Source organism: Meleagris gallopavo, chromosome 2 (genome assembly GCF_000146605.3).
Source record: "Meleagris gallopavo isolate NT-WF06-2002-E0010 breed Aviagen turkey brand Nicholas breeding stock chromosome 2, Turkey_5.1, whole genome shotgun sequence".
NCBI classification, from domain to species: Eukaryota; Metazoa; Chordata; class Aves; order Galliformes; family Phasianidae; genus Meleagris; species Meleagris gallopavo.
In genome coordinates this window covers 29,495,309-29,510,844 of record NC_015012.2, presented here as the reverse complement: position 1 = coordinate 29,510,844, position 15,536 = coordinate 29,495,309, and the positions used below count along the sequence as shown (strand labels likewise).

Below are 15,536 nucleotides of genomic sequence, written 5' to 3'. Positions count from 1 at the left end.
GTGTGCAGAATGTTGTAGTTATCTTTCACTTAGAGAAATAGACGTGGTTTATGGGATATACTCTGAAGTGGCACCCATCTACGCGTTGAACTGTAGTTCTTGCTGGGCCTACTACCGATGTAGATTGGTCCTTGTAATATTTCTACCAAAAGCATTTCTACTGCACCTTATCTTTTCTAGTTGTATTTTATTTATTTGTTGCTAGGTGCTCACAATCAATTATATGGAATGTGACTCTGAATTGCTAATTTCTTTTGTCTTCATTCCTGGCGATAGGATTGCTACTCCAGCGAGAGGAGGAAGAGGACTGATACTCTTGCCATCATTTCTGCCTAGAGAACAGTCTGCATTGTTATTCCCTTAGCCAGTTCTTGCTGTGTATGCTTAGGATCACTTCACTTGTAGCTAAATGCAGCAAGTGCTGAAGAATGAGGATCGTGTGTCGTTACTTTTCTTGTGGTGAACTTATAAAAAGAGTTACAGCACACATAACTAGTGTAAACCCAAACTAAAAACCTGTTGAGCTCTGACTCTTCAGTTTGTTCCCTTTCCCCTTGTTAATAACTTAATACACCTTGAGGGGGACTGTGATAAGGCAGTGACAGCTTCCCAGGAATGGTGGATTCATTTTTTTACTTGACAGAAATGTGACTAACCTTATTCAAGGGAAAGTCCTTGGCTGATTTCTTTAGTTTTAAGATTACTTAAAATCCCTTCTGGTGATTTTTGTTCCCTGGTGCAGCCATCCGACAGGGAAGGAGAAACCATCCAGGGAAATGAACTTCAACATAAAGCTGGGCTCTGAATTCTAAACTGATTACCTGTACCGCACTGCCAGTCCTGGTCTTGTCACTTGTATTTTCCCTGGCATTTTACCAGACTCAAACTGGTACAGACTGTCTCCTACCTGCTTGTTCTGCTTTGGCTTAGAAGCAGTGAGGACCCATCTTGTATCATGTCTTTACTGACAGTTTTGGGGGCTTTAGATCCATAGGCACATGGCTACTGGGCTGATGTACATTTTCCATCAGCAGTTTTCAAATGAATGACAGGTCATTTAAGTTGCCAGGATGTTTAAGATGCCCTCCTCTTCTAAAAACGATAGCTGTGTGCCTCCTGAAGGAAACTCTTTCTGGGCCTCACATGCAGTTAGAGAGGAAAGAAAATCATCCCTCTTTGTGTTGAGAACCGCTGAATCTTACTACAGCAACCTCTGTGTCGTTTCTTTGTACCAACTGAACTTAAGAAAATGGCACACTCAAGGACAATTGCTTTAAACTGCATAATTAAAATGCTGTTTCAACTCCCTGTAATAGGTTTAAAAAAAAAAAACAAACAAACCCAAAAAACCCAAAAAACTAGGCTTTCTCCATTTACAACAACCCTCTGGTCCCATGTTTCGTATTGAGGCCTGTTTAGGTTAACCTTCACATTCTTGAGGAACCAGAGTAGCAGTGTGCATTGCACATGCCTCGTGAATTTTTCGAAGCATTAAGTATCTAAGAACACAAACTCTTGTCTCAGTTTTCTGTATATAGCTGTGCTGTTCTCTGTTTTGGTAACTTACACTGCTCAGTGTATTCCAGTTATGGAAGATGGCTATTTGTACTCTTACCGCTGGGGGCTGAAGTCGAGGAGAATATGATTATAAATATATCAAGTAGCTTTGATGTAGTCATGAATGTGCAGTTAGATTTATTTGAAAAGAAACACATCTGACCCATAGAACTTTGTGTTCTACTTCAGAATTTTCATACGCAGAAGAAACATTTCTCATGAACAGTAAAATGATGGGAAACTTTTTTTTTTGTTCTATCTTAAGTGCCAAAGACAGATCAACTTTCATTTTCAGGCTGCTGTGTAATGGTAACTTTTGACAAACTTGCATTGTTGTAAATACAAGTTTCTATTGAAACTTTAAAATATGTTTGTAAATATTCTGCTTAGATTCAGAAATCTTTCGTTTAGGAAAATGGTAAAATACTAAAACAAGCCATGTCTGGTGTGCTTGTAGCTTCACAGCTTATTTATTTCCTTTTCTAAATTTCTATGTCCAGTATAGAACTTTCTAATGATGGAAGTTCAAAACAGGCAAATACTGACTTCATCTTCTACTAACTTAATTAATCAATTATTATTATATTGTTTTATTTTGTTTTTCAGATGTTCTCATCATCTTTTCCCCACAGGAAACCATAATCCTGTATGTAGCTTTTGGATACTGCTGTTCTGGCTTCTTCTGTTAACTGATGTCTTTGCAGGTAGATTTGTGCTGCCATAGTGCTACACTAAATGTATTGAACAATTCCAGTAAGAAATGTACAAGTGCAGGGTTGTCAGAATGGTGAGAATCTTCTTCTGATAGAGGTTCCTGGCTTTTTGATGTCGTCTTCTCACTCCTGCACTTAGTTCAGGCTTTATAGATAGCACATTGCTTTTAAAAGGATACCTACGTAAAACTGCAGCTTTTAAAATGATCACGTTCATAGTATGGCTACTCCTGATGTAATCTGTGCTACAAAGTTTTCCTATTACTTTGGATCAAATTGTGAATGATTCTGAGGTGCACAAACACTGTGTTTGGTCATTGCTCCCACACAGCGCCTGTTCTGTGTGCAGCTGAAGCACAGTGGAAGTCCCCACAGCCCTTACCACTGCTCTCACTCCCCACCAGCTTCTCCATCAAAAAGTATCCAGAAACAACTGGGAGAAAATTGATTTTTGTGCTATGTTCTTGTTTCCTGGTGGCCCTGCAGCCTCTCCCTTAAGGGAAGGAGAGAAGAGAAGAGAGAGTAACAAATCCCTATTGTGTGTCAGGAGTTCTTGCAGCTGATTTCATGATCATGTGATTTGGTTCAGCCCAGAGCAAAGTTTGTTTTAATGTGATTTTTGCCTTTTTTGGTAATGTGTTAAAAAAATTTCCACTGCTGAAGGCTGCTGAAATTGGTAACACCTTATAAAAAAAATATTTGAGCTGACCACATCTGAAGACATCCCCTACTGGGATCCTAATGTGTGACATAAAAACGGTGATAACAGTGTGGGAAAACTCTGGAATTTTATTTTGGTCTATTCAGAGGTAAGACATTGAAAGATCAAATTATTTCTGAGCTGAAACTAATTTTTATTTAATGCCATCTTTTATTTCTTTATATGGAACATTGAGCTGGGAACAACAGAACCAGTAATCAGTGTAACAAGAGCTATCACCGTATTTTGCTTGGCTTCAGTGCACTCTGATGTAATTAAATAACAGAAGTGAAGGTGAGCAAACAACACTTAAAATGAAATAAGATTTGCAGCCAACATTTCTGTCACAGGTTTAGATATTCCAGTACGAACACCTGGAGGATTTTGCTGAGGTTCTCAATAGTGGTTTGGTCAAGGTTTTCTTCAGTGTCCTCCATAGTGTGCCATACTTCAGGAAAAGGGGATGGGATCAGATGTAGGACTGGAACCCCTATGAGGAACAAAGTGAAATTTGGAAACAAATTTGGAAACTGTGAAGTAAGTTGATACATCACTGCTTATTGACAGTCAGATAACTACTCAATTCACTTTCTAGAGGAGTGTATACCACTGCAGTCCTACAATCTTTTTTTTTTTTTTTTGAATGTCTGTGGCTACAACCCATCCATTTCACTATTTGCTTCCTAAAATCAATACCCTCCTTCAAGCACTTTATTTTTTAAAGTACCTACAGCTAGTAGTTGTACTCAACTACTGCCCCCTTTGTTTTTTCTGGATTCCATGCATTGTAGTGGTTCAAGTTGTGTTTAGGAACTAGTGAAGGGTAGAGAAACCACTGCAGCTCCCAATTACTATGTTCTTATGCCACTATTAGGATTCAGCACTTTTTTTTGAAGTAGTTTCTAGTCCTCTCCTTAAGTGGTAAATTAGAATGCCTGTATTTTTCTCTCAGAAAACAGAACCATTGTTATCCTCAGATAAAAGGATTTACACTCTTAAGGGACTTCTTTACTCGGTGTGTGTGTGTGTGTGTGTATCGATAGATATGAACCACTAGTATGTTGATATATGATGCAGCTTCTAGATAAAAGAACTTAACTCAGCTGTTTTCAGCTGTTTCCTGATCTTTCTTTCAGGACGGTGGTGGAGCATTGTTTTTCTCCAGCATCTTTCCTGTTTTGCTGCTTTTCCTCATTTTTCAGCCAGCTACCACAAAGAGGAATCTTTATTTTCACTGGGTGCTGTTTATGTCATTAGAAAAGGTTTTGAGGTGTAGTCCCTGACCAGTTTCTCCCGTGTGGATTTTCTTATGTCCCTGGATATGTATGTGGTAGCTGCATGTATTTTATTGGAGCTGAGTCTTGCCTTGCAGAAATGAAGGACGCATGGAGCCGAAAATCCATTGAACAAGAGACTGTAAGTGCAGCTCAGTTAAAGGAGTGCTCACTTAGAAGTGCAGAGGTATGACTGCACTCGTCTGCTTGCAGAGCTGTGTACTGATTCAGCATTACTCAGTAGTTGTAGATCACACGCAGACGTAAACATAAGATCTGGATATGGAAGTACTCCCTTATTTCCTATGCAGATTTCCTAAGTAGCGGCTTTGAATTTGTATTACTTTCCTTTTGACCTTCTCTAGCAATGCAACTATTGTAGTCCTTGTTGTATAGTGGCTAGCTTCAACTAGAAGAATGTGCTATAATTTGCTATTCTGTGGCTCACCTTTGTTTAGAAGGTGCTGTACTTGAACATCAAATCCACATCTTGCACTTGGGCAAGAGCTTTAATCAGCAACCTGTAGCTGTGCAAGTTGGGTAGCACTAATGTAACCACTTTCCCTTTCTTTGGCTGCTTCCCAAAAGAAAAGAATGAACATGGAGCCAGTGGTGTAGGTGTCTGCTGGGAGAGATCTTGGGTGGGGAAAATTTCATGTATGCACTTAATGCACATCAGGCATATTGTGTCCTTTGCTATTCTGATTACTATATACACCTTTCCCATCTCTGCTCTAGTAAATGAGAGTCTAACTTGAATATTTTAGCTTTTGCAGGAGTTAGTGCCTTCAAACTTCAACAGGTAATTGTGAGCATGACTGTAAGTTTGCCAAAAGGTCTTCAGAGACTTTTGTGATCTTTGCAAATGCAGCCCTTTTGTGTGTCTTGCTGCTTCTAGAAATAGTAAGCAGCAGGCTGGTGCGGTGTGTAGAGATAGCCCATTGGGTCAGTTACTCATCTTTGCGGAACACTGTAGTGCTGGCAGAAATTTCCATTATTTCTGTGCCGTTGGAGCTGTGCACATACAAAATGATGGTAAGGATGGTTCTATCTCTGCTTTTCCTCTGTTTTTCAAAGCTATGACTCAGCCTGTGTAACATTGGAGTTTGAAGCCTCAAATAAGCTGGAAAAAAACAAGTTCATATGCATCTGTTTATTTACTAAATGGAGCTTTTGTTACTAAACTTGTATTTTAAAAGCAGTATTAGAATTGCCAGTACCTCTCAATAGAAATGGAACGTGGTCATCCTCAACCAAGCCTCGATGTACATTATTCTGGAAATACTGTGTTTCATCAAGGTGATTCTTCAACAGATTCATACCATGTAGCTTCTGCTCTGTAATTCACGACGGAAGTGACTGTTACAGCTTTTGGGCAATATGAGGCATGTTAGCACAAATAAATTTTTCCTCTCTTGTGGAAGCTTTTTCCATTAAGCAACAAAAAGAAGCTGGTGACTGTCTTTTGCATTTGTTTAGTACTTAGAAGACCCCAAGGCTGATGCTGTTACCACTGATTTACAGAAATGAGAACTAAAACACAGAAGTGAAGCAGAGCTCAAGAGTCACAAAGTGGCCACCAGAGTCATGTTTTCCAAGTGTCTGTGAATCATAGTTATTTTATTAATTAAACCAGTATGAAGATATCAATATTGAAGATGCACCAAATTTAACTTTTGCATTATTAAATATTAGAACTGTAAACCAGAAAAGTAATCTAAAGATCTGATTTACATGGCTTTCTCCTTTGAAAACTATATCCTAAATCTTTAAATTAAGAGCCCATGCCCCTCTCCTTACCAATTGCTTGAAGCCTCTGAAACCATCGGCTAGTGTTTGGAAAATAATTGGGAAAGACGGGGTTTGGTGCGCCAATTAAATCCAGTAGTACCAGCAGATCCTACAGAAGAAAGAATCTTTAGCAGAGTATTCTTAAAGTTACCCACCATCACCAGCAGCAGCAATGAAACCTCTTGGTTCCTGTGCAGATCATGACTGGGTCACTGACAGCTCCTGACAAAGATCTGGCTTTTCTACCACAGTACCTGAGAAGAACGCATTAGCAGAACCCTACTCAGACCCAATCTTGCCCATCTTGCTGCCTTTCCAAGAAGGAGGGACAGACTGTTTGTCCAGTCCTCTTTCTGAAAAAGGCTGTGTTACTTTGCTTACAGTCTGTGTTACATCCCTTTAAAAGAATATGTTACGTGGGGAGAAAAAAGAGAAAATTACTTCTTCCCTGTAGAATAGTGTCTGTCAAGGGAAAGACATTGTATGAGTCACAAGATGGAGTGACAGAAGGACTGACTGAGCAGTGAATTGGGAAACCAGAAGGGAGGAGATGACAAAATGTTTGTAGGAATCAAAGGGCAACCCAGAGAGCTTGCTATAACTCAGATGTCTGACACCAAGGCTGAGCTGGGGGGCTTTTTTTTTTTTTCTTCAAAGAATCTTATTAGTTCTTTGCTCTTTACTGATCATGTTAAAGAATCTCTATTGAAGGAGGTAGGTGCCCTAGTTTATATTGTAGTAAATTTGAATATTGCATTTTTTTTCTACAAATTCACATACTTGCATTGAGTTTTGTGCTGGTCCACCTGAAAAGCTCTTGCCAGCTCTGTATTTTAGCGTGTCTAAATTTTTCACAAGCTTGCCTCAGTTAGTTTAGGTGAGGTTCTTGGCTTCTTGGGTATTTGGCCTAATTGATTTTAAACAATTGCAGCTTGCTATTACTCATTATGGAGGTGAATACACTTACCATCCCCTGGAGTTGATTTGTGGTGGTTGAACCCGGTGGATGTGGAGTAGATACCATTTTTTGAGCCAAATGTTGAGACCCATAGAGGGAATCAGAAGGGGACCACCGGACAAAAGCTTCTTCTCCATCAAAAAAGATAAGCTGAAGTGAAAGGTCTGGTCTTGATGTTGAGCTTGTCTGTTGGAAGAAGTAAAAGGTGACAGAACTGATTCTGACCAGAGCATTGTGTAAAGAAAGAATACTGCAGTCAGATAAGCCCCTTTGGTATGGGTGTATCTTCAGGGTACTGTATACAAGCCTTCCTATGGCCATTAATCTCAAACATGTCATGGTGACATAGTGATCAATTATTATTACTTATTAATCTAGCACGATGACACATCCCCCACCCTGGCATGATTTTTGGTTCTGGGTGAAAGTTTTCTTTTTGGCTTCAGTGGATGTGAGCTGAGTATTTTGAGAAAGGTCTACAAAACCAGGTAGCCAGGACATTGTTTCGAGCGGCAGAGGAGACACGTCAGCAACAGCATCTGAGGTGAGTGCTAATACTGTGACAGTGCCCCAAAGGGAATAGTATTCCTGCTACAGTTCTGCAGTGGAGATGAATTATGAAAGGTTTATGGTTCGTTGAGGAACAAAGAGCAGTCAGTCATGAGAATAATAATTTCTTCTTCTTCAGGGATACTTGCAGTCATTCAGGTAAGTTTACCCTGAAACCAAAGAGAGGAATAGATACACTCCTCCTCTTTGGCCACCAACAATATCACAACAGTGAAACTGTTGAGAATATATACATGATTATTGTATTTAAGGTCACAAAGGAGACATCTGTGTGAAATTCCTTCTCAAGGCAGAAGGAGCCTTCTTTTTTTTTTTCTGTTTACTAACTGAAGACTTGTTTGCTCTGGCAGCGCTTCCTAATAACTTACAGCATGGTTAAACCCAGCTCAGCTCCGCTATATGGAAACTGTGATGTTGGCAGTTGCTGTGAATATTTTAACCCCTCTATGAATATTTTTTTCTTCAAATGGGATTGCATGATGTGGTTAAAAAGGTGGGGTCACTGGCAGCAGTCACGTCCTGTATGGGCCACAATTCCCAACTGGCTGGAGCTGATCCAATGCAAACAATAGAGGAAAACCTCTATAAAATGTTGCTCATGTAGGCAAGATGATTATTGATTATGCCCACAGCAATGTATGGATTTTTCTAATGGCACTGCCTTGCTGCCCTTTGTCCTTCACATGGAACAGACCTCTTCTGATAGCAGTTGTTTTCATTACATTTTGGAGGAAACGGCATTAACACAATCTGAATTCTAGAAAGCAGTATTTGCCATTATTATTAGTGCTTAACGTGTTCCTAGATCTGGATAATGTAAAGAGATCTCGTTGCCCTTTTAATTTGAAAACTTACTCTTGTATAACTGAAGAAACGTCAAGATAAAGATCACAGTTTCAAGTATAAATAGATTTGGCTGAAAGCATACCAAAGTCTGCTATGCTGCTGTGAGCAGAGCAAAAAGGTTACTGCTAATGGATTAAGCAGATGGGTCCCAAAGTACATTTTGTTAATGGGCTGTACGAGTGATGGTCTGTGCAAAGTAATTGGATTGCTTTTCTGTCAAATGCCGTCACCTTAATGAAAACTTAATCAAGAAATAATGCATTACCTGCCAAAAAAATAAAATAAAAAAATTCCAATCTTTAAATCGGCATACTGGTTGTTCCTAAGTAACAGGCAGGCTTATTCTAAATGAAGCTTGTAAATGGAGTCTGCACGTGTCCTTCATTTTTGTAGCTAAAACCCATGGCATATCCTTAGTCTTTCAATTTTTAAATCTTCTAATGTCAGAAGGCGCCAAATCAGTTCTGGAGACAACTGCAAACAGCTGATCTCAATACCCGAACTGAGTGCGTTCCACTAGTTAGCAAAACGTTTGAGGAAGCTTCCTGTGGAAATCTGTTGGTGTTTGGCGAGCGTTCTGTCAATAGTAAATACCGAGCCAGTAGATGGCACTCGTAAGTCTGTGAAATAGCTCCGAGAGATTTTTGTGCCCAGCAGTGGCAGTGCTGGGAAGCAAATTTTCCTGTGGTCAGAGACTGATAATGTGATCGTGTTACTTGTCTGCATTCCTCCACTCAGATTGCTGTCGTTCATCTAACGAATAAACGATTCAAACTGATAAAGGAAAACAGGAAGAAAATGTTGAAGTTGTTATGGGCTGGAGGCATGTGACAGTGTAACTCCTCCACAGCAATCAGTTCAGCTGTCTCCCAGTACATCAGGGAGACTTAAAAAATGCATCATTCAGAAAGAAACATAGTGCTTTACTTAATAGGGTAGGAATGGCTGGATAGGATTCTGTATAACAAAGAATTATATCTCATTAAGTCTATTAAGTGTGTTCTCCATGTGTAAATTGCTTTAATGTAGTGTATAAAGATACTCACACTTTGCATGTGAGCTTGTAATGTTATCGTGTACTAAAGCACACGTGTACAGGTCTCTGTTCAGTTCCTCTGGAATATGATGGGAATTTTCCTATAGGCGCAGTGACCAAAGAATCAGACACAGACCAAAAGGGAGAGCATGGAAATACCCTCAGGTCTATTGCTATTGCAAAACCATACGAGAAAGAACCAAGCCAACTACCTGGATGGACTGAAGCTTGTTGTCCAGGGCACGTGCCAGCTCCAGCATCATGGCACAGGGCACAGCTGAGTCGGTTGCTCCCACAAACACTCTTCCATGCCACTGTGGGCCAAAGAATTTTGAGTCGTAGTGACAAGCAAGGACCAGGTGGCGCTTTGCAGAGGGGTTGAGAGTGCTGATGATATTTGAAAATGTTTGATACCCATAGGGTGTGTACTTCTGAAAGGTATCTTCTTCAATTTCCCAACCAGCTTGGAGTCTTTGAAGGCGCTGCTTGATGTGCTGCAATTAAATATATACGTGTGTATATATACCAGATCAATATTGCTGAAGAAAAGATACTGCAGACAAATTATCAGTAGCTAATTAGCAATAGTGGCACCGAAGCTTATTTCTGGTGTTTTTAATAGATTACTCTTATAGCAAAAATTATTATAATAATGCCACTGTGTAAAATAAGCATCATCCTCACTGCTTTAGCCTACCCTCTGACTGGCTCACTCACTTTTCGTCTCTCCGTTTTGTCCCTTGCAGTTGGAGTCTTGAGATAGCTTAGAGCCCATCAATGTGATGTGTTGAGGTGTTGACCTCTAAAGTCTCTAAGCCAGACTTTTCCAGGAGTAATTAGGATTGATACAATGTTCAAATATAAACTCAGTTGTGTCCTTAGGTGTCAAAACTGGCTGCAGAGAACTTGCAGCTATTTTGGCAATTGCTATGTATAGTATCTGTAAGCAAAATATTGGGGTTTTTTAAAAATGTTGGTATTTTTACCTTCTAAGAGAAATTTGCCTTTCAAGTGGCATAAGTTGCTTGCGAGGCTATAAAAAGCAGTCTGATGCCTGTCAAACAGAACAAACGAAGCATTTCAGAATGTCTTAAAAATGAGACCCTTCATAAAAATTGATACAGCGAACCTAAGTAAGAGATGATTCATTTTTAGGTAGCTTCATGTTAAAGAGAATAAATCTAACTACCCAGACTGTACTTAGTACAGAATTCTGACTGACTCTTATTAGAGGGCCATCTCTGAGCAACTGATTTTTTTATGTGTCCCTAGAGTGCTTCTTCAAGGCAGATTCCTCTCTTTCTAAATAAACATTAGCAAAAGCCTCTAAGGGAAATAAGAAAATAGGCTTTGAGGGCTTATCCTGCTCTCAGTGAAGTCAGTGAGAATGCTGCCATAAATTCTGTGTTAGAAGAAACTTCCATTTTGCTTGTGGTCACCTTCTGGAAGCTTTTATGGCATCATATGGCCTACCCACCATCTGCAGGACTACATCAACAGAGCAAAGGACTTCTGTTAAAGATTAAGAGGAGTATGTAAGCCTGGATGAAGTTCCCAGAGTGCACTATCTGTAAGTGGAACTGCCCTCTCTCTTCCAAGAGTCTGATGCTTTTCCCTGTCTTGGGAGGATTTTTTTTCTTCCCTGGGAGTCTACTGCAATATATGCTGTTACCTTGTAACAAAATGATCCTTTTTTTGAATGTAATTTGTGGTTTTCTATTCCAGGCTGTCCTGTTGTTTGTTTGTTTTTCTTACTTTTTCCCTTTTAGTTGGCTTTCTTCTAGTGTATGACTAAGGAAACCACAAAACTAAATGTATAGAAACAACCAGTATAAAAAAGCTGCATTTTCCTCACCTACCATTTGTAGAGTGGCAAATAAGCTTATTGTAGATAGGGGTATCTTGGAGCTGTTGAGTTGCTTCCTAAAAGGTAGATGATGGTTCTTGAGATGTTGCAAATACCTTCTAAGTAAACTGGGCCATGCCAGTGCTTCAGCCTCTGGGCTGGCTGATATAAGTAGGAGTGAGTGTGGCACACAGCCTTGGAGATGCCTGCTCTGTGAGAGCCTACTCGTGCTGAATCCTTGTGGCTGAAGCACAGCATGCTGGAGCTCTCACCAGCCTGGGGCCAAGTACGATGTGGCTGTGTTAGCCCAGCACTATCTTGCTGCTGTGCTGCCTATCTAGGCTGCCCACTGCGTGGACCTCTCTGATTCTTCCAAGGCTCACCTGGATGGATGAATCAACTCTAACAGGACCTCTCCAGGACAAAGAGTGGGGATGTGTAGGATTCCAGGTGTTTGAACCACCAAAATCCTGCTCGTGTGAGGAAATGGACAAGCACTGTGTTATACTTCAATCACCAGACTTGGGGTCAACTTCTTAGTTTGAAACCTGAAGTTAATCTTTCCTCTTGCCATGCAGCCCTGGGAAGTAATGCTAGCTGAAGTGCAGCCCGTGTTTTGTAGGCTCTGCATGGTCTGCACCAACACAACGATCAGGTTCATCTGTATGAGGGGAACTTGTCCCTTTGTGGTCCCTAACAGGCTTTACCGGTGTGCTTAGAGGTTTGCAGTACTGTTTCCTTACCTGTCTTACGGCGTGATTTCCTGGTGACCCTGGGTATCTTTCTATCAGGATGGGGCGCAAATCATTCTCCCACATTTCAGAAACATCTGTTTTTTCTGCAACATTTTGGATAGCATCAGGATGTAAAATACTTGGTTGATGAGAATACTGGAGAGAAAAAGGAAAGATTGCTGCAACTGTTACTGAAATTTTTTAACCATAGTCTTCAGAATTATGGTAAATGATGTTTCAGTATATGGGGCTATTTTGGTTTACTGACAGTTATTTTAAGAAAAAGGTTTTCTGACAAAAATTTAGAAAAAGACACTTTTAGGTTCTGTGGCTTTTCTAGCACTGAGTTCCATGTAAAATAAACTAATACTAAGAACATGGGAGAGATGTTTACCTACTAACCAAACTCTGCCTTTTATTGGGTTCTCTTTTCTGATATCTTAATTATATGTATTCTACAGTCATGTCCTCAACAGTGCCTCCTTTGAGTAAAGATTTCTTTGTGACAAACCCCACAAGCCTTATTTTGGCAGCAATAATATTTAGCTTTATGGTCTATGCACATTACAGGGCACAGCACTGCGAACAAATGCATCAGCCAGCTCAGTCCTAGAAGACTGGTGCTATCATGGCTCTACCCGCAGGGGTGGAGTTGGTGTGACTGCACGGTGCAGTGTAGCGCTTTCAGAGTGTGCTCAGGTCCATATCAGTGTTGTTAGCCTTGAGTTAACCTCAGAAGTGGCAACTTCTCTCTTGTGATGACAGCCAGCAATGTTAGCTACTTCCCAAGTCCTGTTCTCTTGCTTAGGGATGAATCTTTGGCACTATTTGAAATGCCCTAGTATACCTGTCGCATCTCTGTGGGGCTGGCAAATCCATCAGGGATGAGCCTTATGATGTCTTGGAGCAACAGCTGAATGCCAGGCGGGAAATCCGAGGACATCTCAAGTGCTCTTTGGGCACCACGTTTGAACCTACTCAGATTCCAGCGGTTGTCTTCTCAGGAACTGCCTGAGCCACTCTTGGTTTTATAGATAAACATGATTGGTACTATCATAGGATATTTGTATCCTACCCATTCTGTATTTCTGTCACAGGGAATTCCTTCTGGTCCCTTCTCCCATTGATATACCTTGCTGTATTCGCTCATGCTTTGCTCAGAACTGCCATACAGGGTTGATGAAACTTGCCATTCTTCAGTCTGCCCTGTGTACCTCATCCTTTTTTCAGAAAATGAAAGACAGAGAAACAGGAGCAGGAGAGAACCACAGTTTATAGTGCAGGAGAATGGTATTTTCTATTTTATTCTTTTCCTGTCTTACAAATGCTTAACTGTGGAGTTGCTTTTGGGCTGCTGGTGTATTGAGCTGATATCTTATTAGATGCATTTAATCTCACTTCAACACTGAATGTGTTAACAAAAAAATTTAAAAATCATTCTTTCTTCCCTGCTTCCTCACATGCATTGTTTAATCTCTGTCTAAAATGACTGCAGAAAATCATTCCTTACCTGGTCAGCAAGCATGCTGACCTTGGGACCTTCTGCAGTTCCTGTAATTACCTTTTATTTTAGTTACCCTGATAGACAAATATGGTTTTAAAAAAAAAAAGGCTGTCTCACAACTTGTCACCTTTCTTCCTTCGTTAGTTTGTGTTGAGCAAAGCAGATACCAGCACAGATGTTTTCTGGACTTGACTATACATTAACCATTTAATTCTCCTCATTCCAATTTCCCAGCTGTTATTTGTGTGAGGACCATTCAACATACATAGAAAAGGTAAAGACGAAAGAAATGTCAGAACTGATATGCTTAGGAGGAAAGAGGGGATGTAGAACTGCATGCTTCAGGAGTGGGAAGGACATCTGAAGAAGTGAAAGGCTCGGTGAGGATGCTGAATAGCAGCAGAGCTTCTCTGGTAACTGGGGTCATGGAAACACTTTTGCAAATAAATGTTTTTGTTATAGTACAAATGTGTGAAAATGCTTCAGAAGAAAGGAATACATTCTCACTCATAATGGTGAAAATATGTTCAAATCTAGGAAGTGAAAGGAGTTACAAAGGCATTCGTGAAGTAAAAGAAGAATGGAGCAAAGTGTGCCGGTGGCTCATTCCTTGGGATTGCTCAGTCTGTTTGCTGCAGGGTGGCAGCAGAGCAGTGTGTTCATGGCAGGGCTGCCATTGAGCCATCTGCACTAAGCTGTACAAATGGCAGCTTCTACCAGCAGCCTGTACTTATCCTGCTGATTTGAGTACCTTCCGGCTCAGTGCCAATGGAAGCTTTCTTCTTCTGAGGGCTGGTAAGTTTAGGAGCTGGTTCCTCCTCCCTGTGTGAGCAGGAGGGAGTGGGCTGTGCACTCCTGAGTCCAGCTTTTGGCTCATGCTTTCCTTCAGGGGAGAAAGAGCAGAAGGGATGAGAATCTGATGAGAAAGAGGAAGTGGTTCCTGGTGGGTGCCTGCTGGGGCCGAGGAGTTTGAGTGCCGTGGTTCTGTGGTTAGTGGGGTTACATCATGAGGAAGAAGCTCAGAGGATTGGAGTGAGATGAGGTGCAGTGTGTGTCACTGTACAGAGGGGGATGCAAAGGGTGCACTGGGCTGCACAGCTGTCTGCTCACTGCCACAGCTGAAGGTCTGCCTCACACAGTCTTAAATGCATTCTTACGTAGGTACTCTAGCACCTAGTTTAGGAATGTAGATTCTTAATATGTGACAGATGTATATATACGTATAACTATGTATATAAATATATAGACAGAGAGATGACAGGAGTAGAACAGAATGACAACATTTCTCCTGATTTCCAGAATTAAAACCCACAACTTCTGTTGAATGGGCAGTAAATGATATCAAGAGGAAAGTGAACAAGGACTGAATGGGAGTGACTGAGAATGCGTGAAGGTTGTCCTGGCTCCGGCTGAGGGCTGCAGAGAGCAGTGCATGGGGTCAGCGGAGCTCCGTGGTTCCAGGTGAGCATCTACAGCCACCCAGCAGCGGGGACTAAAGGAATATGATTCTGTGATTTTTATCATTTTCCTTTTTGAAATCCGTGAATGCTTTAATTCAGTGAAAGTCACTGTTCTGCGATCAGCTGTGTTCCATGTGATTTGGTTCATTAAGAAGCTACGCTGGCATTTCGTAATCAGCCACTGAGAGCTGCACAGAGAAACAGAGGCTTTACCACGTTGTTTCCTTAAGCATTACCTCAAGAATATATATTTTTTTCTGCAACTTCACACAGCGTTTTAAATGAAGAAGAATACAGCGTGGCCCCTAGACGACGCTAAAATACTGCATGCTTTCAACATCCCTGTGTAGTTGCCATCATCTCAACGCCATCCTCTTTCTCCTAGCTCAACGTGAATTCCCTCGGGAAGAGCTGCTCGTTGTCTCCATAGCGGCGTTAAGTCTGACGGGGCTTCAGGAGCGCAGCCGCTGGCTGCAGCCCCTACCAGGCGCCGAGCTGCTCCCGCCCCGCCTAGCCGTCGGCACCCGGAGCGGGGGCAGCCATCACC

The 15,536-nt window shown here is 41.1% G+C and overlaps 1 protein-coding gene across 1 annotated transcript in view; it reads right to left on the bottom strand.

The window, feature by feature from the left end:
- Positions 1 to 3,107: 3,107 nt before the first annotated feature.
- Positions 3,108 to 15,536, bottom strand: part of QPCT (glutaminyl-peptide cyclotransferase) — an 18,433-nt gene continuing 6,004 nt past the window's right edge. Inside the window, exons 2-7 of the mRNA XM_031552178.1 lie at positions 12,035 to 12,218; positions 9,658 to 9,939; positions 7,003 to 7,179; positions 6,045 to 6,144; positions 5,465 to 5,581; positions 3,108 to 3,460 (exon numbers count right to left, since the gene is read on the bottom strand). Coding sequence (XP_031408038.1) covers positions 3,315 to 3,460; positions 5,465 to 5,581; positions 6,045 to 6,144; positions 7,003 to 7,179; positions 9,658 to 9,939; positions 12,035 to 12,218 — 1,006 coding nt within the window. The 3' untranslated portion in view covers positions 3,108 to 3,314. The remainder of the gene's footprint in view (positions 3,461 to 5,464; positions 5,582 to 6,044; positions 6,145 to 7,002; positions 7,180 to 9,657; positions 9,940 to 12,034; positions 12,219 to 15,536) is intronic.